General features: G+C 35.3%; 1 protein-coding gene across 2 annotated transcripts in view; it reads left to right on the forward strand.

Moving 5' to 3' along the window:
* The window catches only part of RAB2A (RAB2A, member RAS oncogene family), a 135436-nt gene that overhangs the window by 70022 nt on the left and 41019 nt on the right, over positions 1 to 24395 (forward strand). For both annotated transcript variants that reach the window (XM_037803543.1, XM_037803542.1), the window contains exons 4-6: positions 15618 to 15700; positions 16139 to 16231; positions 21448 to 21559. In XM_037803543.1, the coding sequence (XP_037659471.1) occupies positions 15618 to 15700; positions 16139 to 16231; positions 21448 to 21559 (288 nt within the window). The remainder of the gene's footprint in view (positions 1 to 15617; positions 15701 to 16138; positions 16232 to 21447; positions 21560 to 24395) is intronic.

Consider the following 24395-nt stretch of genomic DNA (forward strand, 5'->3'; position numbering starts at 1 on the left):
TGCAGGCTGGTGAAAGGGCCCAGCAACGAGGGCTGTGGAACAGTCGTGCCTCTGAATCTTGTCTCTCCTCTCCCAGGGCTTCAGGAGAAGCTTATAGATCCAGCTGTTTACCTGTTTTGCCAGCTGCTTTTCAACCTTTTCTAGAAAAACCTTAGGGACAGGAACCTTTCTTAAACATTTTATTCTTTTTTTGGCAGTTCTAATTGTTACCTCCCACCTGTGGTCTCTAGTTTCTCTTATTTGGTAGCATTTTAAAAATCTGAAATCAGGTATCATACCCTCTTTTAAGTCTTTTATCAGAGTAAATCCTCTGCCCCCCCCCCCCTTTTGTATTCGAGAAGTTGTAGGTTTACAGAAAAAATCATGCAAGAAGTACAGTATTCCCATACACTTCCCCCACACATACCCACAGAGTTTTCCTTATTATTAACATTTTAAATTATTCTAATACCTTTGTTACAAGTGATGAAACAATACTATTACAATTATATTGTTAACTGTAGTCCATAGTTCACGTTAGGGTTCACTGTGTTGTACACTCCTGTGGTTTTTTAAAAATTTTTATAGTAACATATACAACCTAAAATTTCCCCTTTTAACTACATTCCAATATATAATTGAGTGGTGTTAATTACACACACAAATTTGTGCTACCGTTACACAATCTATCATCAAAACTTTCCTGTCACCCCAAACAGAAATTCTTTACCGATTAAGCATTAGCTTCCCATTCCCAACCCCCATCCCAGACCATGGTAACTATTTTAGTTTCTGACACTATGAATTTGCTTTTTCTGATTATCTCGTATCAGTGAGATGATACAGTTGGCAAAATAGGCAAACCAGTTGGATCTGTAAGCTTCTTCTTAAATCTCGGGAGAGGACAGACAGATGCAGAGGCACGGCTGGTCCATAGCCCTTGTTGCTGGGCCCTTTGTTATCTGGCTTATTTCACTTAATATGATGTCTTCAGGGATCATCCATGTTGTCGCACGTATCAGTACATCATTCTTTATGGCTGAATAATAATCCATTGTGTGTATCTGTGTGTGTGTGTGTGTGTATCACTATTTTTTATTCATTCATTGGTTGATGGATAATTGGGTTGTTTTCAGCTTTTGACTACTGTGAATAATGCCACTAGGAACTTTGGCATATGAATATATGTTGAATCCCTGCTTTCGGTTCTTCTGGGTATATGCTTAGAAGTGGGATTTCCTGGTCATATGGTAATTCTATACTTAACTTTCTGGGGAATCACCAAACTGTTTGCCACAACAGTGTAGAATTTTACATTCCCACCAAAAATGAAAGAGGGTTCTTATTTCTTCACATCCTCTCCAACACTTGTTATTTTCTGTTTTTTAATAGTAACCATTCTAGTGGGTGTGAAATGGTATCTTCGAGTGGTTTTGATAATTTCCCTAATGGCTAATAATATTAAGCATCTTTTCATGGGCTCTTTGGCCATTTGTATATCTTCTTTGGTGATATGTCTGTTCAAGTCTTATGCTCATTTTGTAATTGGGCAGTTTGTCTTTTCACTGTTGAGTTGTAGGAATTCTTGGTATAGTCCAGATATTAAACCTTTATTGGATTTGTTGTTTCCAAATATTTCCTCACTTTCTATAGGTTGTCCTTTTATCTGCATGATGAAGTCCTTTGATGTGCAAAAGTTTTTAATTTTGATGAAGTCCCATTTATCTGTTTTTCTGTTGTTCAGGATTTTGTTGTAAAATCTAAGAAGTTGTTGCCTAACACAGTGTCCTTGAAGATGCTGCTCTGTGTTTCCTTCTAGGAGTTTTATAGTTTTGTTTCTTATATTTAGGTCTCTATTAACTCCATTTTGAGTTAATTTTTGTATACAGTATGAGGTAGGGGTCTACCTTCATTCTTTTGCACATGGATATACAGTTTTCCCAGCACCATTTGTTAAAAAGATGATTGTTTCTCCATTGAGTGGACTTGGCACCCTTGTCAAAAATCAATTGGACATAGATGTGAGAATGTGTTTCTGTAACTCTTAATTTGATTCTATTGGTCTGTCCTTATCAGTGTCTGTCCTTGTGCCGGTACCATACTGTTTTGATTACTGTAGCTTGGTTCTTTTCAAAATGGTTTTGGCTGTTTGGGGCCCCTCACCCTTCCTTAGGAGTTTCATGATTGGCTTTTACATTTCTGCAAAGACAACGGTTGGGATTGCTTTGATTGTATAGATCACTTCAGGTAGAATTGACATCTTAACAATATTTAGTCTTCCAGAACATGAACGTGGAATGTCTTCCATTTACTTAGGTTATCTTTAATTTCTTTTAGCAGTGGTTTGTAATTTTCTGTGTATAAGTTCTTTATATTCTTGGTTAAAATTATTCCTATAAATTCTTTTAGTTGCTGTTGTACATGGAAATTTTATTTTCTTGATTTTCTCTTCAGATAGAAACACTGCTGATTTCGGGGTGTTGAACTTGTTCCCTGCCACTTTGCTGAATTCATTTCTTAGTTCTAGGAGCTTTGTTGTGGATTTTTCAAGATTTTCTGTCTATAGGATCATGTCATCCGCAAATAGGGAAGGTAACTTTTTCCTTTCCAATTTAGATATGTTTTATTTTCTTTTCTTACCTAATTGCCCTGGCTAGAACTTCCAGTACAGTATTGAATAACATTGGTGATAATGGGCCTCCTTGTCTTCTTCCTGATCTTAGGCGGGGGAACTTTCAGTTTTTCACCATTGAATATGATGTTAGCTGTGAGTTTTTCATATATGCCTTTTATCATGCTGAGCAAGTTTCCTCTTTTCATAGCTTTTTAAGTGTTTTTAACAAAAGATGGTGCTAGATTTTGTTAAATGCCTTTTCTGTATCAATGGAGGTAATCATGTGGGTTTTTTCCCTTTGTTCCATTAATTGATTTTCTTAGGTTGAACCACCCTGTATCTGGGATAAATCCCACTGGTTTATAGGGTTTAATTCTGTTAATGTGCTGTTGGATTCAGTTTGCTCATATTTCTTGAGAATTTTTGCATCTATATTCATTAAGTGATAATGCATTGTAATTTTCCCTCCTTGTATTTTTATCAAGTTTTCGTATGACGGTTGTGTTGGCCTCATAGAATGAGGTAGGAACTGTCAGCTCCTCTTCAATTTTGGGGAAGAGTTTGAGCAGGATTGGGGTTAATTCTTCTTGGATGTTAAGTAAAATTCACTGGTGAAACCGTCTGGTCCTAGGCTTTTCTTTGTTGAGAGTTTTTGAATTACTGATTTAACCACTTTATTGTTATTGTTCTGTTGAGATCTTCTGTATTTTTTTGAGTCACTGTAGGCAGACTACTTGATTGTCCATTTCATCTAGGTTATCTAATTTTTTGACATACCATTGTTCATAGTATCTTCTTGTGACCCTTCTTGGTTTTGTGGGGTCTGTAGTAATGTCTCCTCTGTCATTTATGATTTTAGTTATTTCTCTCTTTTTTTTTTTTTCAGTCTAGTTAAAGGTGTGTTGTTTCATTGATCTTTTCAAAGAACCAACTTTTGGTTTCTTCATTGTTTCTATTATTTTTTATTCTCTATTTCATTTCTCTCTCCTCTAATCTTTCTTATTTCCTTCCTTCTGCTCACTTTGGTTTTAGCTTGATCTTTTTCTGGTTCCTCCTGTTGTGATGTTAGGTCTGATTTGAGACCTTTCTATTTTTAATGTAAGTATTTAGAGCTTTAAAGTTCTCTCTCAGCAGTGCCTTGCTGCATCCCATAAGTTTTGATGTGTTGTGTTTTTACTTTCATTCACTTCAAGATACTTCTGAATTTCTCTTGTAATTTCTTTAGCCATCTTGGTTGTTTAGAGTGTATTGTTTAATTTGTGCATTTTCCAGTTCTCCTTCTGCTGTTGATTTCTAGCTCAATTCCATTGTGGTCAGAGAAGATACATTACACAATTTCAGTATTTCGGAATTTATTGAGACTTGTTTTGTGATCTAACATATGGTCTATCCTGGAGAATGGTCCACATTCACTAGAGAACGATGTATATTCTGCTGCTGTTGGGTGAAGTGTTCTCTATATATCTGTTAGGTGTAGTTGGTTTAGAGTATCATTCAAGTTTCTGTTTCCTTACTGATCTTCCATCTTGATGTTCTATGCATTATTAAAGTCTCCTACTGTTATATGTAGAACTATTTCTTTCTTCAAATTTTTCAACATTGCTTCATATATTTTGGGGCTTCCCTGTTAGGAGCATATATTGATAGTTGGCACATCTTGTTGAATTGACTTCTTTATCAGTATATAGTGACTTTCTTTGTCCCTTGTAACAGTTTGTGACTTAGTCTGTTTTATCTGATACTAGCATGGGTACCGCAGCTCTCTTTTGGTTGCTTTTTGTGTGGTATATTTTTTTCCATCCTTTCACTTTGAAACTACTTATGTCTTTGAATTTAAGATGAGTCTCTTGTAGACAGCATATCTTTGGGTCATGTGTTTTTATCCATTCTGCCAATCTCTGTCTTTTGACTGAAGAATTTTATCCATTTACATTTAAAGTAGCTACCGATATTGCAGGACTTTATTCTGCCATTTTGCTATTTGGTCCTTGTCAGTCACACCTCTTGCACCTCAATTCTTCCCTTAACACCTACATTCATATTAATTTTATTTTTTGTATTGTATCAATTTGATTCTCTTCTCATTTCTTTTTTTTTTTTCACAAACCAAAGATGCTTTATTACTTACTTTCCCATTCACACCGACAACTGCTTATATTACCCAAATATCAGCCCAAATTACACAGAGCTTTATAACTGATTATTTCCTCCATCAGATTCAGTGTTATGAGAGGTCAGATACCAAGTCTTTCTTGATCATTTTATCCCCAGTGACTGGTACAGAGCCTGAATATAGGAAAGCTCAACTAATACTTAAAGGATCGAATTGACATCCTGAGTGTTCAGACAAGGCTGTGGGGATGCTATAATTGTAACTCAGTTTCTCCTTATTCAAATATTCTGTCCTCATTAAAGATAACTAGTTTTGAAAATGTTAACCAAACACCTCTTAGAAGATAGGATGGAGATTTGGGGGGAAGATGGAACCCTGAACCTGAGGGGAGGTTGGACATCTTAGGGAAATAATTGGGGCCTCAGAATAATTGGGAAAGGGATAAGAATGCAGTCCCCACCTAGCTGGGCCAGGAAGCAGAAAGCATTACCTCTTCCAGCAACCCTAATTGGCAAGCTGTCATTGGTTCACAAGTTTCTCTTTCAATTTCTTGCTTGTCCCTGAGAATTTTTTTTTTTAATCTTCATTTTATTGAGATATATTCACATACCACGCAGTCATACAAAACAAATCGTACATTCGATTGTTCACAGTACCATTACATAGTTGTACATTCATCACCTAAATCAATCCCTGACGCCTTCATTAGCACACACACAAAAATAACAAGAATAATAATTAAAGTGAAAAAGAGCAATTGAAGTAAAAAAGAACATTGGGTACCTTTGTCTGTTTGTTTGTTTCCTTCCCCTATTTTTCTACTCATCTATCCATAAACTAGACAAAGTGGAGTGTGGTCCTTATGGCTTTCCCAATACCATTGTCACCCCTCATAAGCTACTTTTTTTTTTTTTAATCTTCATTTTATTGAGATATATTCACATACCACGCAGTCATACAAAACAAATCGTACTTTCGATTGTTTACAGTACCATTACATAGTGGTACATTCATCACCCAAATCAATCCCTGACACCTTCATTAGCACACACACAAAAATAACAAGAATAATAATTAGAGTGAAAAAGAGCAATTGAAGTAAAAAAAGAACACTGGGTACCTTTGTCTGTTTGTTTCCTTCCCCTATTTTTCTACTCATCCATCCATAAACTAGACAAAGTGGAGTGTGGTCCTTATGGCTTTCCCAATCCCATTGTCACCCCTCATAAACTACATTTTTATACAACTGTCTTCGAGATTCATGGGTTCTGGGTTGTAGTTTGATAGTTTCAGGTATCCACCACCAGCTACCCCAATTCTTTAGAACCTAAAAAGGGTTGTCTAAATTGTGCGTAAGAGTGCCCACCAGAGTGACCTCTCGGCTCCTTTTGGAATCTCTCTGCCACTGAAGCTTATTTCATTTCCTTTCACATCCCCCTTTTGGTCAAGAAGATGTTCTCCATCCCACGATGCCGGGTCTACATTCCTCCCTGGGAGTCATATTCCACGTTGCCAGGGAGATTCACTCCCCTGGGTGTCTGATCCCACGTAGGGGGGAGGGCAGTGATTTCACCTTTCAAGTTGGCTTAGCTAGAGAGGGCCACATCTGAGCAACAAAGAGGCATTTGGGAGGAGGCTCTTAGGCACAATTATAGGGAGGCCTAGCCTCTCCTTTGCAGCAACCGTTTTCCCAAGGGTAAAACCTATGGTAGAGGGCTCAACCCATCAAACCACCAGTCCCCTATGTCTGTGGTCATGTTAGCAACCATCGAGGTGGGGTAGGCCAATACCCCTGCATTCTCCACCGGCTCCTCAAGGGGGCTCTACATATTTTTTTCCTGTTTTGTTTTTTTGTTTTTTTTTTTTTCAATATATATATATTTTTTTTTTTCATGTATTTTCTTTGTGCTTACCATGGAGCATAAATTTAGCATCTTAAATCTATCATAATCACATTTGCCTTTTATACTTAAGTTTAGTAACATGCATTGCTTTTCATGTGCACCTCCAATCCCTCCTTCCTTTTAGTTGTATGTACAAATTATATCTTTATAAATTGTATGTCCAAAACCATAGATGTATCATTACTTTTTATACATTTGCATTTTAGAGCCTGTAAGAAGTAGAATATGAAGTTACATACCACAAATACAATACAGTAATATATTTATAATTACCCATATGGTTACCTTTATTGGAAGTCTTTATTACTTTTTGCCTCTTTGATCAACTGACTAGTGTGCTTTCCTTTCAGTCAAAAGAATGCCCCCTAGCATTGCTTGTAAGGTAAGTCTATCAGTTACAAACTCCCTCAGCTTTTGTTTATCTGAGAATGTCCTAGGCTCACCCTCAATTTTTTTTTTTTTTTTTTTTGACTTTTAGAAAGTGAATTTATTAGGTTACAAATTTACAGTGCTAAGGCCATGAAAGTGTCCAAACTAAGGCATCAACAACAGGATAATGTCACTAAAGAAAGGCCAATGGCATCCAGAACACCTCTGTCAGTCGGGAAGGCACATGGCTGGCATCTGCTTGTCCTTTGTTCCCAGGCTCTGGTTTAAAAATGGCTTTCTCCAAAATGTCTCTGGCTTCTCTCTTAGCTCCTGTCACCTCTGTACTTGGTTCTCCTGGGGTGTTTGTCTCTAAGCATCTGGGGGTCCTCTCTTAGCTCCTCCAGGGCAAACCCTGGTCTTCATCTCTTAGCTTTGCATCTCCAAACATCCTTCTGTCTCATCTCCAAGTGTCTGAGTCTCTGTCGGCTCTTAGCGTCTCCCCGGGGCAAACTCTGGATTACATATCTTAGCTTCTCTCCAAAATGCTTCTCTCAGCTTCTCTGAGCTCCTTCTCTCTGAGAGCTCTCTTAAAGGACTCCAGTGATTTAATTAAGACCCACCCAGAATGGGCAGGGTCATACCTCCATGGAAATGATCTAATCAAAAGTTTCCACCTTAATCAAAAGACTAATAAGTCTGCCCCCACAAGATTGCATTGAAGAATATGGCTTTTGTGGGGAACATAATAGATTCAAACCACACAATCCATAACTATTTTCTGAAACATGTATTTCACAACCAAGTTTTGCAGGTGATACTTTTTTATATCCATGATACAGAAAAATGACTTAAGAAATCCTTTCTATTATCTCAGAGAGATAAGTCTAACTCCAGCTATACACAAAGAGTTAGAAAAGAGCTGGTTAACTCTTATTGACTTCAGTAAGAGGGATAGTGAGAATTGGGCTTTAACACAAAGTGAGGGAAGATGGTGGACCTCTCCTTTGTGTAGAAAAGTACATTTCTTCTGGCCTGTGAATATATGTTCACAAAAGTCTATATATTAGTGTATTGGGCAGTTGATTGGAGATAGGGTCAGAGATACCTGTGACTGGGAATGTTTTGTTTTTTTTTTTCAATTCAATTTTATTGAGATATATTCACATACCATACACATGTGTACAATCACTTGTTCACAGTACCATTATATAGTTGTGCATTTATCACCACAATCAATATTTGAACATTTTCATTATCACACACAAAAAGAATAAAAATTAAAGTTAAAGTAAAAAAAGAACACCCAAAACATCCTATACCCCTATCCCTCCCTACTATTCAGTTACTTTTTGGCCTCATTTTTCTATTCATCTATCCATACACTGTATAAAGGGAGTGGAAGTCACAAAGTTTTCACAATCACACCATCACAGAGTGTAAGCTATATAGTTATACCATCGTCTTCAAGAATAAAGGCTATTGGGTTGCAGTTCAACAGTTTCAGGTATTTTCTTCTAGCTATTCCAATACACTAAAAAGTATAAAGAGATATCTATATAATGCATAAGAATAACCTCCAGAATGACTTCTCAACTAATTGAGAGCTCTCGGCCACTGAAACTTTATCTTGTTTCATTTCTCTTCCCCCTTTTGGTCAGAAAGGCTTTCTCAATCCCATGATGCCAGGGCCAGGCTCATCCCTGTGAGTCATGTCCCACATTGCCAGGAAGATTTACACCCCTGGTGTCATGTCCCACGTAGTGGGGAGGGCAGTGAGTTTACCTGCAGAGTTTGCTTAGAGAGAGAGGCCACATCTGAGCAACAAAAGAGATTCTCTGGGGGTGACTCTTAGGCACAATTTTTTTTTTTTTTTTAATTCAGTTTTATTGAAATATATTCACAAACCATACAGTCATCCATGGTATACAATCAACTGTTCACAGTATGATCATATAGTTATGCGTTCATCACCACAATCTATTTCTGAACATTTTCCTTACATCAGAAAGAATCAGAATAAGAATAAAAAATAAAAGTGAAAAGAGAATACCCAAACCATCCCCCCATCCCACGCTATTTGTCATTTAGTTTTTACTCCCATTTTTCTACTGATTTTTTTTCAATTTTTTAACTTTGTTTATCAAAAAATTAAAAACAAACAGGCAAACAACAACCAAAAAAACCCCACAACATTTCAAACAAAGCAATGGATTAAGGAAAACAAATAACCTAAAATAATTACTTTGCTTCCAATATGTTCCTACCATACCCCAAGAAAATTAATAAACCATGTCCAAACAAAGGAGTAAGAAAAACAAATAATCTAAAATAACTACATTGCTTCCAACATGTTCCTACCATACCCCAAGAAAATTAACAACCCCTAAGAAAACAAAGGAATAAGAGAAAAAAAAACCTAAAATAACTCTATTGCTTCCAACATGATCTTACTATATCCAAGAAAGTTTACAAACCATAATCATTCCTGAGCATTCCCATAACATTGAGATTACCCTCCATAGTTTATCTGTTCTTATTAGATTATCATTCCCCCTCCACTAATTGGTATCTCTAGGTCCCCTACCTTCTACAGTATAAAACATTGTACATTTTTCACAGAATTCACATTAGTGGTAACATACAATATGTCTCTTTTTGTGCCTGGCTTATTTTGCTCAGCATTATGTCTTTTTTTTTTTTTTTTTTTTTAATCTTCATTTTATTGAGATATATTCATATACCACGCAGTCATACAAAACAAATCGTACTTTCGATTGTTCACAGTACCACTACATAGTTGTACATCCATCACCCAAATCAATCCCTGACACCTTCATTAGCACACACACAAGAATAACAAGAATAATAATTAGAGTGAAAAAGAGCAATTGAAGTAAAAAAGAACACTGGGTACCTTTGTCTGTTTGTTTCCTTCCCCTATTTTTCTACTCATCCATCCATAAACTAGACAAAGTGGAGTGTGGTCCTTATGGCTTTCCCAATCCCCTTGTCACCCCTCATAAGCTACATTTTTATACAACTGTCTTCGAGATTCATGGGTTCTGGGTTGTAGTTTGATAGTTTCAGGTATCCACCACCAACTACCCCAATTCTTTAGAACCTAAAAAGGGTTGTCTAAAGTGTGCGTAAGAGTGCCCACCAGAGTGACCTCTCGGCTCCTTTTGGATTCTCTCTGCCACTGAAGCTTATTTCATTTCCTTTCACATCCCCCTTTTGGTCAAGAAGATGTTCTCCGTCCCACGATGCCAGGTCTACATTCCTCCCCGGGAGTCATATTCCACGTTGCCAGGGAGATTCACTCCCCTGGGTGTCTGATCCCACGTAGAGGGGAGGGCAGTGATTTCACCTTTCAAGTTGGCTTAGCTAGAGAGACAGGGCCACATCTGTGCAACAAAGAGCTTAGGCACAATTTTAAGTAGGCTTAGCCTCTCCTTGGCAGTAACAGACTTCATAGAGGCAAGCCCCAAAATCAAGGGCTTGAACTTCTAAATTGGTAGCCACCTGTATTGGGCTTTTTAAAAACATATTTCCACATATTTTAATATTTTTTCATTCAGTGATAATTTTTGAACTGCTCCAGGTATGAGGGATACAACAGCAAACAAAACAAGTAAAAATCCCTGCCCTTGTAGAGCTAACATTCTAATCACCCTCACTTTTGAAAGACAGTCCTTCTGGATATAAAATTCTTGGTTGGCAGTTGGTTTCTTTCAGCATTTTTAATACTGCATCCCTTTGCCTGCTTGCCTCCATGGTTATTGGTGAGAAGTTGGCACTTAATCTTATTGGAGCTCCCTTGTACATAACATTTTGCTTTTCTTGTGCATTTTCAGAAGTCTGTCCTTATACTTGGCATTCTTTAGTTTGACTTCTATGTGTCTGGTCATGGTTTGCTTTATCCTATTTTGGGTTCATTGGGCTTCTTGAATGTGCATATTCATTCCTTTCATTAGATTTGGGAAGTCTTCTTGCAGTATTTCTTTGACTGTTCCTTCGAACCTTTTCTCTCCCATAGTGCATGTATCGATACATTTGAAAGTGTCCCACAGGTCTCTTAAGCTCAGGTCACTTTTTTTTTGTTCTTTTGCATTCAGCTCCTCAGCCTGAATCATTTCACTTGTGTTGTTTTTTAGTTCACTGATTTTCTTTCTTCTTCCAGCTCCAATGTGTTTTTGATACGCTCTAGGGAATTTTTCATTTCAGTTTTGTGGTCTTCAACTCCAGTATCTATTTGGTTCCTTTTTAAAATTTCTATCTCTTTATAAGGATTCTCACGTTGTTTTCCTGATATCCTTTAGCTCTTTCTCTGTTTTATTTATCCCCTTGAGTATATTGAGGATCATAGTCTTTGTCTGGTATGTCCACATTCTGGTCATCTTTGTAGTTAGTTTCTGGAATTTTATATCGTGCCTTTGGATAAGCTATCATTTCATGTTTTTTTGTCTTGTAATCTTTTTTAAACTTACTATAAATTTTTAATATTTTGAAGTGTTGACTGTGGGATTTATTCCCTGAGCTAGATGTTCCTTAAGTTTGAATCCAGCTGGTGATATGACAGAGATTTCCTTGAGTACCAGGAGCTAACAAATACAAACAAACCCACACAAAAAAACACTTTTCACAGTCTTTACAAATTGGAGCTCTCCTACCAAAAATGTCAGCCCAAGATGAAAGTGAATTGCAGGGTCCTCTCTGTCTTTTCTGAGCCTTTCTTATCTTGGCTTTGCTATCTCCTACCCTTAGGAATTCTGCCATTTATAGGAAATTCCAGTTCCCTCTCTACTCCCTATGACATAGACTTTTACCCTCTCTAGGGTGCTCTGCTATATTTCTTAAGGAGGTAATCCTTTACCCTAGGCGACTTGGACTTATTTGTTTCCTAAACTTCCTTAGCTGTCTGTAAGCTGCTTCTGCCTGCAGGGCAGTTTCTAGGGGGTGAGCCAGAGATGAGTTTCTCGATTCAGTTTTTCAGGCTCCCTCTGGATAGATTGGCACCAACATACAGACACCCTAAAATGTGTACCGGGGTTACTCAACTCCTTCCAGAACTGGGGGACCAGGGATGTATGATGGGAGCCCAGGCTGGGAGGGGGTGGTGGAGGGGGTGCAAGAGGAGCCAGCAAGGGTGCCAGAAGCTTCTCTTGCCGATTTTAAAGCTGTGTTTTCTTGATTCAGCTTTCTTGATTCAAGATTGTTGATGTAGTAACTTGCTCAGTTGCTGCAACCCTTTATCTGTTTTCCAGAGTTTTGAGGAAGATGCCTTTGCCAGTTTTTGCCAGTTGTTTAAAGTTTCAATCAGGAAAAAGCACTCTGGAGTGGCTTATGTAGCCATCTTGGTCCTGCCTAAACTCAAAAATTTAAAAGCATTCAACATCTGTTCTTTCTAGGTTTTTACAACCCTTGTTTCTTTTCTCAGGATCTATTCTAAAAGGCCCAAAATTAAATAGGCCAGGTTGGCATTTTCACTAAATAATAGCCATCCTTGCTATGGACTCTATGGTGGCCTAACAATCACTGTTGATTCTTGCTAATCTTACTGTCATCCAAATCTGAAGTCTTGCTCATGCATGTAGATTTCAGAATTGTTTTCCTCCATGATAAGGGTTCCTGAATCATAGCCCTAGAGTTTTTAAGTTGAGTCTGTTTAGTAAAGTACCTGAAAAGACCTGGGGCTTAAGCATTGTGACAGCTACTTTGGCCATTTAGTACTTTTTTTCTTCTTTTTGCTGCTTGGCTGTGTATTGCATAGCTGAAGTTATATATATATATATGTATATGTGTATATAACATTGATCATCACAAATCTAAATTTTCTAATTATTGGCTCTTTGCATCAAACAAGATATCTTCTGCACAAGTGTCCCATGACTCTGATTTTAAAAACTGTGCATGGCTAAAAATGAGCATGCCCATTATCTCTCAAGGCCTACTTTTTTTGCATATCTAGGTATCTTGCTAATTTTTTACAAAAATCAAACAGCTCATGGTCCGTTCTGGCCACCCTACCCTAGATTTATTTGTTTTCTAGTGCTATTCGCTTAGCCAGTCATTCCCATCTTATTATATGCATTTTTTCTTTACACCCTAAGCTACTATCTGGAATCCCTTACTACAAAGAATTCTGCATCCTGTTAAATTTCAAAGTTCCAAAACCTCTTTAAACTAGCACTTTAAAGTGAAGAAGATCTAACATATTTCCTACATTGACATTCTTTTTTCTACAATATAGATCAACAAGAGTTTGGGCAAATTTATAATAAAGTACTTTTTAAAATCTGGATTACTTTGCTTCAGTATGATCAAGACAGTTAACCATTTGACTAGCTGGTTACTTGTTTTTGTTCAATAGTTTATAGTTAGGGGAGCCATAATAGAACATTTTATTGGACAAGATTTATTTCCCTGCTGCCAATGCCATTAGCAAGAAGATTGAGCCGAGAGTATGTGATGTTTTTCATACATGTCAGGTCTCAAGAATTTGGAAATTCTGTTCTTGTTTATTATAAGGTTTAATATAAACCTAATATTTTTATATTAAACTTAATATAAAGTTTAAGATGCATTGCTACATTCATAATCTTTCATTGGACTGTGTGTTTTTGTTTTTGTTTTGTAATCATGAGCAAAATCCAAATTTGGCAGATTCGGTATAAAGCAGTACTTTTGTAAGTTATTCCCATATTGGAACATGTTTGTTCTTTGCATAATCATTCAAGAGGAATGAGAATAGTATAAAGACGTATACTTTTCTCCTTTGTGTAAGTTTATTTGCCCCTTTACTATTTTATTATATCACTTCTAGTCTGGAAACAGTGACATTTTAGATTCTGTAGTCGTGTTTTTCCCAATGTATTCATTTTAATTTGTCCAACAGAATGTCCGTGCAAGATTGTTTTAAAGAACTTGTACTTTTGCTTGACATTTAGGCATGGGAGATACAAGAGCTCTGAACTTGATTTTTGTTTTAAACTAATAAAATATTTCTGTTTTTCTTGTTACCACAGAATCCCTCTTTGGTATATATGATTCATCGTGAAGTGGTTTGGTCCTTTGTTGTCTCATGCTAAGCAGTTGAAGAAACTCCCATAATGCTTCCATTTGAACTTGGATTTCAAAGGACTTATTTTGAAAGATAACATCTCTCTCTGTATATATTTATATAAATGAAGAATAATTTTAATTAATTTCATGCTTCCAACCAATATCTCATTTTTTTAAAGCTGTTTTTGCAGCCCTTTTATGCTGTATTTTTTTCAGTCTTTAACATCAGACGTTATTCTAAGTGCCAGAATTGCTCTTGGAATAACTAAGAGAGGTCTGATTGTTACTTTCCATGTAGGAGAAGTTCTTTTTACTGTCTTAGCATGTTAGAATTTTACTGTTTCCAGTCATTTAGATGAGATTGAGTAGTGAACATTTGCTACATGTGATGAAGAGACATCTGAATTCGTTGACTCAGCAGACTTTTTTCTGCATGTCTGCTGTGGGCCAGACCTGGTGCTGGGCACTAAGTGGGAGGAAGAAGAGTAGAGCAGAAGGGCCAGCTAAAGCAAAGAATTACAGTGTCAGTGTTAGAATAGGGCAGAGCATGAGCTGTCGGTGTGTGCATTCTGAGAGTGAGGGGGCTTAATATTTGCGTTGGAAGATCAGAATGCAGAGCATGTAAACATGACTTACTCAAGACGTAAGTGGATTTTGAATATAAAAATTGTTCAACTGGATTGAAAAGTAGAAAAGAGTAGAAAAGCAAATAAAATTAAAAAGTTCTTTTGATAAAAACTGTCCATTTTAAATTCAGAGGCAGTAGGCATATCCCTCACTAGTCTATCTTTAAAAACAGAATGTTAGTGCCACCAATAAAAGAGAGAAATTAACTAATTTTGTATAATATCTGGTGTCTATTTCACAAGTGGATATAAAGATGACTTTTACATCCTGTTGCCTTTTGACAAGCATTGTGTATCAAATGCAGAGAAAATTGATTGTGTAGAGAAAAAATATATAAATTATATTCAGAACCATTTTCTGTTTTTCGTAATAAAATGATTGCTCAAAGAATTCCATTTGATGACTGTTGAAAGCTCACTGCAGTTTATGATATAACTGATAAAATCTGCATCCTTGGCCTTCCAACAACCTTTACACCAGCAGATGGTGGGCGTAAAGATGTCATTCATCATTTATTTACAATGGGCTTTATTTATTCTAGTGTCAACAGCTGCCCTAGGGAGTGGGTTATTGAATTCAAATGTGAGGCTCTGGGTTATTTGCTTCCTTTCAAATTTGTCTTCAGAGCTTAGTTGCTAGGAGTCCATTCTGTGCTCTAATAATGATTCATGTATTGTGAAGCCATTCAGTAAATTGGGTTGTCAGGGATTGCCAAAAAAGGTTTAGAGGTCTTGTTCCTGGTGTGGGGAGGGGGTGTCTGCCTGTGTGTCTGGTTGACTTGAGCAGTAGTGATATTATGTGACTTTCCTAATGCTGCTGAAGTTACGTTTTCTCTTTTTCCCTTTATGCACTCCTTCCCTACCTATGTAATAATTCTGCAGGTGAATAATATAAAAACGAAGAAAATCGTTTATTAAAAGAAAACTTTCCATCTTTTCTTTCCCAACAGGCAGGGCAGGAGTCCTTTCGTTCCATCACAAGGTCATATTACAGAGGTGCAGCAGGGGCTTTGCTGGTGTATGATATTACAAGGTGAGAATTTGGAAATATTTCAGTTCTATGGGTAGTTTAGAGAATTTTTCTAAATAAATAAGGATACCAGTAATAAAGATATAGCTTTGCCTCTATGCCCTGGCTGTTTGCCTTGAAAATTGTGTATCTTGAATCAAATTTAAATTTACTACAAGAATCTGCAACTAAATTGTTTTACTTATATGTATACCACCCCCAAATTTATCACTTTGGTAATATTGTTTATACATGGAATTTTCAGAAGTTATGTTACATTTAATTTCCAAAAGGAAATGTAATCATTGAACTCTAAACCCAGATACTGTACTTGAAATCTGTTTCTCATTACATAAATCTGGCTCAAAATACAGTTCCCTTTAATGGAATATGTGCTGTTCATTGTACAGTGTTGGGGGGAAGTGCTTTGAAAATAGTAATCAAATTATCATTTATGTTTAGGAGAGATACATTCAACCACTTGACAACCTGGTTAGAAGATGCCCGCCAGCATTCCAATTCCAACATGGTCATTATGCTTATTGGAAATAAAAGGTAAAAAGACTAATTTAGAGTTTACATTGCATTAATGACGAAAACTATAGATTATGGTTATGTAACTAATTTTCCTATATATTTGTTCAAGTGTAAATTATTGGTAGCTTAAATCATAAAATTTTGAAAGTTCTATCTTTTGGTTTTTAAAATGCAGAGAATAAGCTTGTTGGAAATTATTGTTACGGTTGTTATTGGAAATTACTTTTGTTCAAAGGTGTGCTTTAAAAGATAATCTGACAGGATTTTTATCTGATTAGCAATTTAAAATAAAACCCACTGATTTATTTGAGGGGAGGAAGATGGTTAAATATTATCCATATCTTTTATAATATTTGGCATTAGAAATAAATATCTGTACAGAACTCAAAAATATTTTCTCCTTTTTTTCAAGGCCTAATGTGCATTACATGAATTAATATAATACATAGATTAATCAGGTGTGTTTCTACCTAAAATCCTGAACACACAGTGTTGTTTAGCAGATATCACAATAGTGAGTACTTCTAAGCTTACTTTTAAGCATATAGCTAAGGCTTTATATTAATAGCCAAAAACTAGAAACAACCCAAATGTCCATTAACAGATGAATGGATCAGTTAATTGTGATATAGCCATACAGTGGAATATTGCTCAGCAATAAAGTGGAAGTAAGTACTTACACATGCCACAAAGTGGATGAATTTTAAAATAATTATGTCAAGTATAAAAAACCAGACCAAAAAAAAAAAAAAAGACAGTAGTATGGTTCCATTTATATAAAATTCTGGAAAATTCAGAGTAGTCTATGGTGGCAGAAAGCGGATCAGTGATTGCCTGGGGTATAGGGGAAGGAAAGGATGGATGACAATAGATTATGAGGAAATTTGGGGGGTGATAGTTTCAGGTATACATGTGTTGAAACTCATCAAACATACTTTATTAAATATGTATCGTTTCTTATATGTCATTTATACTTCAGTAAAGCTGTAAACAAAATAATAAAATAGCAAATAATGTAATACTATATAAATTTGATTTTAAAAAGTTATTTTAATAGAAGTTGAGGTTTAATATTCACAGAATATATTTAATTAAGTGACATTTCCATGTTTTATAAAGCCAACTATTGATAACTTCTTTGTAATAGAGATATCTATTACATTGGCGTCCAGTCAAGGTTTTTCTTGGGTTTTCTTTCCTTATTTAACATCATCTCATTAAACCTTTCAAGGTTAAGGCTATTGGAGGGAAGTTTTAATCTTTCTAGTATGGAAATGTTTTTTCCATCATTCAATGGTGTCATGTGAATAAAAGGAGAATACATGAAGAGTAAAGAGAATTTTTATACTTCTTTTAGTTTACCAGTTTTTTCTTTGTGTCTGAAACACGATGAGTGGCAACAATGAAACCTTAAAAATTGTTGAAGTTTGTTCTCTTGTTTTTAGGCATCTTGTCATTATATTTAAAAGGAAAAAGAAAAGCTCTTGATTTTGTAATGTTACTGTATCTAGTGTTTTTCTTCTTACTGGCGGCTTAAATTTGGTTGTTGCCCATGAGGAATTTATAATCCAAATGTGAAAAGGAAATTTGTAGTATAGTGTATATTATACTATAATGATGATAGATGGGTAACTTTAGAACTAAAGTAGCTGAGGAAAGAAATTTTCAGGAAGAAACTAGGAGAAAGGAAAAGTAGAAGAGTATATGACATGCAAAGAATGAATGGTAAATAACAGGTAAATGAATGATTATTATTAGATGAACTGAATTGGAGTAGATGTGACCACCGAATGAGCATTTTTTTTTAATTAAATGCATTAAGCAGTAAGGAGCCTTTGGAGGTAATTTAAAAGGGCAGTGGCCTAGTCAAAATTTCTTCCTATGGCTTTTTAAATGGGTTATACGAGCAATAGGAAGCAGAGTCTAAAGAGATGAACGTTTTAGTAGTCAAAGGATTATAATACAAACTCTAAACAAGAAGTAGGCATAAATAAAAAGAATGGCTTAGGAAAAACAATATTTACTTAATGGGGGCAACTTAAATGACATTTAGAGAGGGTGAAAGGTCATAGAAAACAGCATGATTCTGTACCTGGAAAACTGAGAAAAGGACCAAAGTAAAGAACAGTGATACTCAGTCTGAGCTGGTGGTAAAACAGAAAGATTGTGAATTGCTAAACTGCTGCTTTCTGTTTTTTGAACAGCCCCCAAACATACACATCCTCTTTGCTGTGATGGCTTTGCAAATGCAAACATCATCCGGAAATACTGGTAGTGAAAAACTGGAAATGACTTAAAACATCCAAAGATAGAGGATTCACATAAAATGAGATTAAGGGCACTTAGAGGGAGTCGTATTTTCTTGAATATTTGTATAACTCAAAGCTAATTTTCCTTTAAGAATGATTGTCAAATGAGGGGGCTGAATTCCACAAGCATATTACTGTATTACTTGCTAGCTTGCCCCCTTCCCCCACACCATATATAATTCCTACTGGAATGTAAGCTCCGTGAGGCCAGGGAATTTTAGATATTTTTTTGCTCTTGTTGAGTAAATCTATCCCCATATCCAGGAAAAAGCTTGGCATATGGGAGATACTCAGATAATAAATTATTCTTGCCCAGTTATGCTCTAACTTTTGCAAACTTAAAGTTTACTTGCTTTAAGTTGCTTTTTATATCCTCATCAAATTTATTTCTCATATTTCACAGCACTGTCACCTAAATTAACAGCATGGCTTACCCTTCTAGTTGCCTTCATAGTATTTTATGTCATACTTTCTTTCCATCATTTCATATTTTTGGGGCATATTTTATCAGCACTTGCACTGCTACTTAATGAACACTTACATGGCCTTTTATAAACTGCAAAGTATTTTAAGTTAAAGCAACAGCAAAGGTTGCAAAACTGTCACCATTGTCACTCACAGAAGTTCCAGTTTATAGAAACAACAGTGACCTGATAAAGAGCTACTGTATGGCAACATCGTGAACATAATTTACCACTTATCCAGTCAGCCAGCTTTGAAGTTATATAATTCCTGGTGAATTTTGTAAAGTTGAACCATTGATGTTACTTAATATTAGGCAAATGAAACTTTTAACGTCTTTGTTTTGTTTTGTATTATCCCTAATTGGTATAATTTAGACTTGCATGAACTGCTGCGATTATTTACTGTGAAATCATTAAAAATTAATATTATAAAAGTCTGCAAGATGGCATAGGAAAATGATCTGTGATATTAGTAAGTGAAAGCAAAATACAATGAATAGTAGGTATGTGTATGTACAATATAAAAACAATTAGAACTATATTCATCAAGATGCTAATTAACCATGGAGGAATGGTGGGTAGCTATTTTCTTCATTGTGTTTGTATTTTACAAAAAATTCTTCAATATGCTCAATTAGTATCAAAAAATAATCATTTATAAAATATATTTAATGGTACAATATAGTACAGTGGTTTGGAATCAGGCTGCCTGTGTTAGAAAACCAGTTCTTCCTTACAGTGTGGGCTTGGCTGTTTTGCTTTGCCTCTTTGTGCTTCAGCTTTCTCATTTGTTAAGTGGATTAAATGTGATAGTCCATTGAAAATACTTTGTCCAGTCCTTGGCACATACTCTGTTAGCTGCTCTTGTCATCCAACAGTAAGGAAAAGGTTAAATACATTGTGATGTATCTACTTCATGGGATAGTATACTCACTAAAAATGATGTTTATGGGAAAGATGTAATGACCTAAATAAAATATTAAGTGAAAAAAATCAGAACACAAAGTTGGCAGATACAGCATGACTACGTAAAGCAAGTCACCTGTGGGCAGAAGAACAAGACAAAAGAAGAAAGAAATTCAAAGTCAGTTAATTTGGGGATGGCCACACTGCTTAACAGAGTAGCCTTTCCTCCTCAGCGCTGGCACTCCTCTTTCCACTTGTTCTTTCACACCTGAACGCTTCCTAACGTACCGTATCCTTTACTCACATAATCTTGTTCTGTCTCTCCCCTACTGGCATTTAAACTGTCATGTCCATCTTTGATTTGTAATCATTTATAATAGTGAAAAATGTAAAATAACTGTCAAATGGAGAATTAAAAAGTAATTGTGTATTCATTCAATAGAATATTATACAGCAGCAAAAAGTAAACTAGATCTACATATATCACATAGATAAATCTGAAAAATATAAGGCTGACCAAAATTAACAAGTCATAAATGATACCTACGTATAGTTTTAAAACATACCAAAAAAAAAAAAAAAAAAAAAAAAAACCTCTCTATAGTATAGCTATAAACATGTAAGTATTAAAATGCATTATAATGAAAACACCAAATTCAGAGTAGTGGTTACCTGTGGAGTAAGAGGGAAAAGAATGAGATCAGAGAAAGGCACATAGGAGATGAGTAAACTGTATCTCTACTGATTTTATTTCTTAAAAAAAAATAAAAAATCTGAAATAAACCAGCAAAATATTGTATCTGTCAAGGCCACATGGAAAGTATATAAGCATTATATATTATGCTTAAATGATCTTATAATAATAACATTTTTGAACTTTTGAAGTGAAACACACTTGAAGGACACTGCTACTTTTCTCCCCATCTCACTAATACAGTTCCAGTGTGATAAAAATGAATTACCACACTTATGATCAAAATTTCTCACTAAGACTTTTGTTCTCTTTTTTCCTATAACATTTTGCTTGTAGAAGAAACCAGAATTATTTAATAATCTAATTCTTGTTTTTTTTTAGAACCTTAGGTTTTGCTAAACTATTTCCTATAGCTTCTAAGAGTTCTGTGACTTATTATTCAGTCAATTTCATAGAAACTCTGTCACTCTGGCCAAAGGCTGAGAGACTTGTGTAGTCCTGCTCTCCCTCTTACAAATGGTTATTTTGAGCACAGTGGTATCCTTCTCTGGGTCCTCACTGTGCTATACAGTTACCATGAGAATGTTAGACTACATGCTCCTTTAGGTTTTTCCTAGTTCTGGCATTCTAGAACTCTAACTCATAATCTTTTCTTTCCTTTTTTTTTTTTTCCTGGCATGTAAGTTTTTTGAAACTAGGTAGTGTACCCTGAACACTTTGACCCTTGTAATACTTTTAATAATATACTTAATTCTTGAAAGAATTATCAGCACAACCTTGAATCCCATGATACACTTACCACAGACTCCTCTTTCTGGACTGGGTTGGTTAATAACATGGTCTTTTCTTCCCCACATTTAGTGATTTAGAATCTAGAAGAGAAGTAAAAAAAGAAGAAGGTGAAGCTTTTGCACGAGAACATGGACTTATCTTCATGGAAACTTCGGCTAAGACTGCTTGCAATGTGGAAGAGGTAAGAGGCCCTTTTAAATGTTTATCATCATCTTACTAATAGAAATATTTTATATACCTTAACATTCACTTATTGGCATTTCTTCCTTATGCTCATAGACTTTAATATCATAAAGTGGGAAGGGATATCTGTATTTCTTCCCTTTGAAATGTCTTGTAACATTCATTTTAAATCAGATTTTTAAATTAATTCTGAATCTTCTTTTGAAACCTAAATGCTTTAACAGATCTTTGTTTATATTTTCTCTAAAATCTTATTTGTTTTGCATGGAAAGGAAAAAAAAAAATATTGGTGTCACTTGGAAATATTTCAAGACAGCAAACATAGTAGCTATTTGTATCCATTTATGTTTAAATAAGAAAAGTATTATATTATTGCTATATAACATTATTCAAAGCATGGAACATATAGATGATATTTACGTTATCTCAGTTATTTGAATTGATCAACCTGAACTACTGGAAATAATCTGAACACGTGTTCTCTTTTGCTGCATGTGTTTGGATATGTTATTTATGTATTTATATACACATGATTAGATAGCTAATCCTTTTCACCTATCTTTTTATTTTATAAAAAGAGGAAACAAAACCAAGAATATAGGTAGTTTACCCAAAGTCGTTCCCACCTTCTGGGTAAGAATCTAAGAGCAGTTACTGAAAGGGGTTTTAGAAAACAAATGACTGAAGAATACCATTATTCTAAGGCTAACACAGGATGGCATCTTAGGCAGCAGCTGGCACTGTGCCTTAGACACTCTAAGGAATCAGTAAATATTTATTAAGAATGGTACTTGTTCTTCTAAATATCCCCTGAACCCTGCAGTTTACAACAGTAGTTCAGCAGCACTGAGATTTTCACTGAGGAATTCATAGCTAAGATGCCAGACTTGATAAGGTGTTCTATTATTGTTCTTAGTGCATTTTGTACACCACCAACTAACAGTTTACCCATTGTTGCCAATAATTACAACTTGATAATGTACAAAAGTAGCATTTGACTTTACCTAGCAAACCCACAAAGAAATCATTCTGTCCCTTTGTTGAGCTTCAAAGAAACATAAAGCTGCCTGTTTCAGAGAGGCACTCCTTTATTAGCTATCGTGTTTGAAATCGTAAGTGCCAGCATGTTGTGGGGGTTTCAAGATATTTGAAAAATATCTTTATTGATTATTAACAATATATTTTCTTCTTGATTTTGAGAATCATAAAGCCAAAAGTATATGCACTTTAACAAAGGAACCATACTTTGAAGTCAGATACATGGCATCAACTACTGGAAAATAATCCTAAATTTGTAGCTCTATCTATGATGTCTTTGTGTTAATTTTTCTTAATAGGTATCAATAGGTATTTACTTGTATCTGTGATTAATAATATAGTTATTAAAATTTGAGCTGGACATGAAAGTGTCATACTGCAGAGAGAATAGCATTTTACAACAGTGTAAGTTAATTTACTTCTCAAAAGCCTGGAATTTTAAGGGAGAATCTGACATGATTTCATTTTTAAAGCATTTACAGACAAACATTATGTAATCATCCATGAGATATTACCTTAAAAATAAAAATACTTCATGATAACATATTTTAAAACTGTGGAGGATTGTCCTTTGGTTCAAAAAGAGTGAAACCAAACCTGAATCTCTTAACATGACTTTGGAACTAATTGGACATAAAAATAATAACCAGTAGACTTCTGCTTCTGGGAAGATGGAGTAGATGTATTTTTCTCTATTCTTCCTACAAAAATACAACTAAAACCCTGGACATTATATATAAAACAAACAAGAAGACTCTGAAAAGTGGAGAGAAAAAGGCAGACCACCAGAGACCTTAGGACCCAAGAAATAGCACAGCATTAATTTCCTTGAGTTTTGTTTTTGCCTCCCATACTGGGTGCCAAAGAAACTGACATAGTCAAACCTCTGACAGCTAAAAAAAATGAAAAATCATGAAAGCAGGGACAGAAGACACCTTATAGGTGAAAAACAATTCGAGTGACAGCAGATTTCTCATCAAAAACCAAAGCCCAAAGGAAGTGGTACTACATTTTCAAGAGCTGAAATAAAGCACTGAGAAACAAAATCTGAGAGAGAAAGTGAAACCAAGAGCCCAGGAGAGGACCAGCAGACGTCACCATGTGACAGAGGAACCCCAGATGCCAGCAGCCTTTCCTCCAAGAAAGTATCTTCCTCTTGATGCCTTAATTTGGACATTTTTAAGGCCTTAAAACTGTGAATTTGTAAACTAATAAATCCCCATTGAAAAAGCAAACCCTTTTCTGGTATATTGCATTCTGGCAGCTTTAACAAACCAAAACGAACTAGACGAAAAAAACAAAAAGCAAGGATATAGAACTCAACAACACCATCATCCAACAGATATAATCAACATGTATAGACTATTATCACCCAACAACAACAAAATACACATTCTTTTCAAATGCCCACAGAACATATATCAAGATAGACCACATCCTGAGCCATAAAGCAAACTTCAGTAGATTTAAAGGTACTGATATAATGCAGAATATTCTGCTATCACAATAGAACTAAACTAAAATTCAATAGCAGATAAAATCTTCAACACTTGGAAACTTAGCACTATGTTTCTGAATAAATATGTGTGTCAAAGTGGAAGTCTCAAGGGAAATGAAAAATGGATAGAACTGAATTAAAATGAAAATAAATATATCAAAATTTGTAAGACAGCTAAATAGTGTGGAGAGGAGGGAAATTTATAGCCTTAAATGCATTTATTAGAACAGAGGAAAATTCTCCTATCAGTAATCTAAGCTCCTACTTCAAGAACCCAAAGCAAAATAAACCACACACA

The sequence above is a fragment of the Choloepus didactylus genome, chromosome 14 (genome assembly GCF_015220235.1).
Source record: "Choloepus didactylus isolate mChoDid1 chromosome 14, mChoDid1.pri, whole genome shotgun sequence".
Lineage (NCBI taxonomy): Eukaryota > Metazoa > Chordata > Mammalia > Pilosa > Megalonychidae > Choloepus > Choloepus didactylus.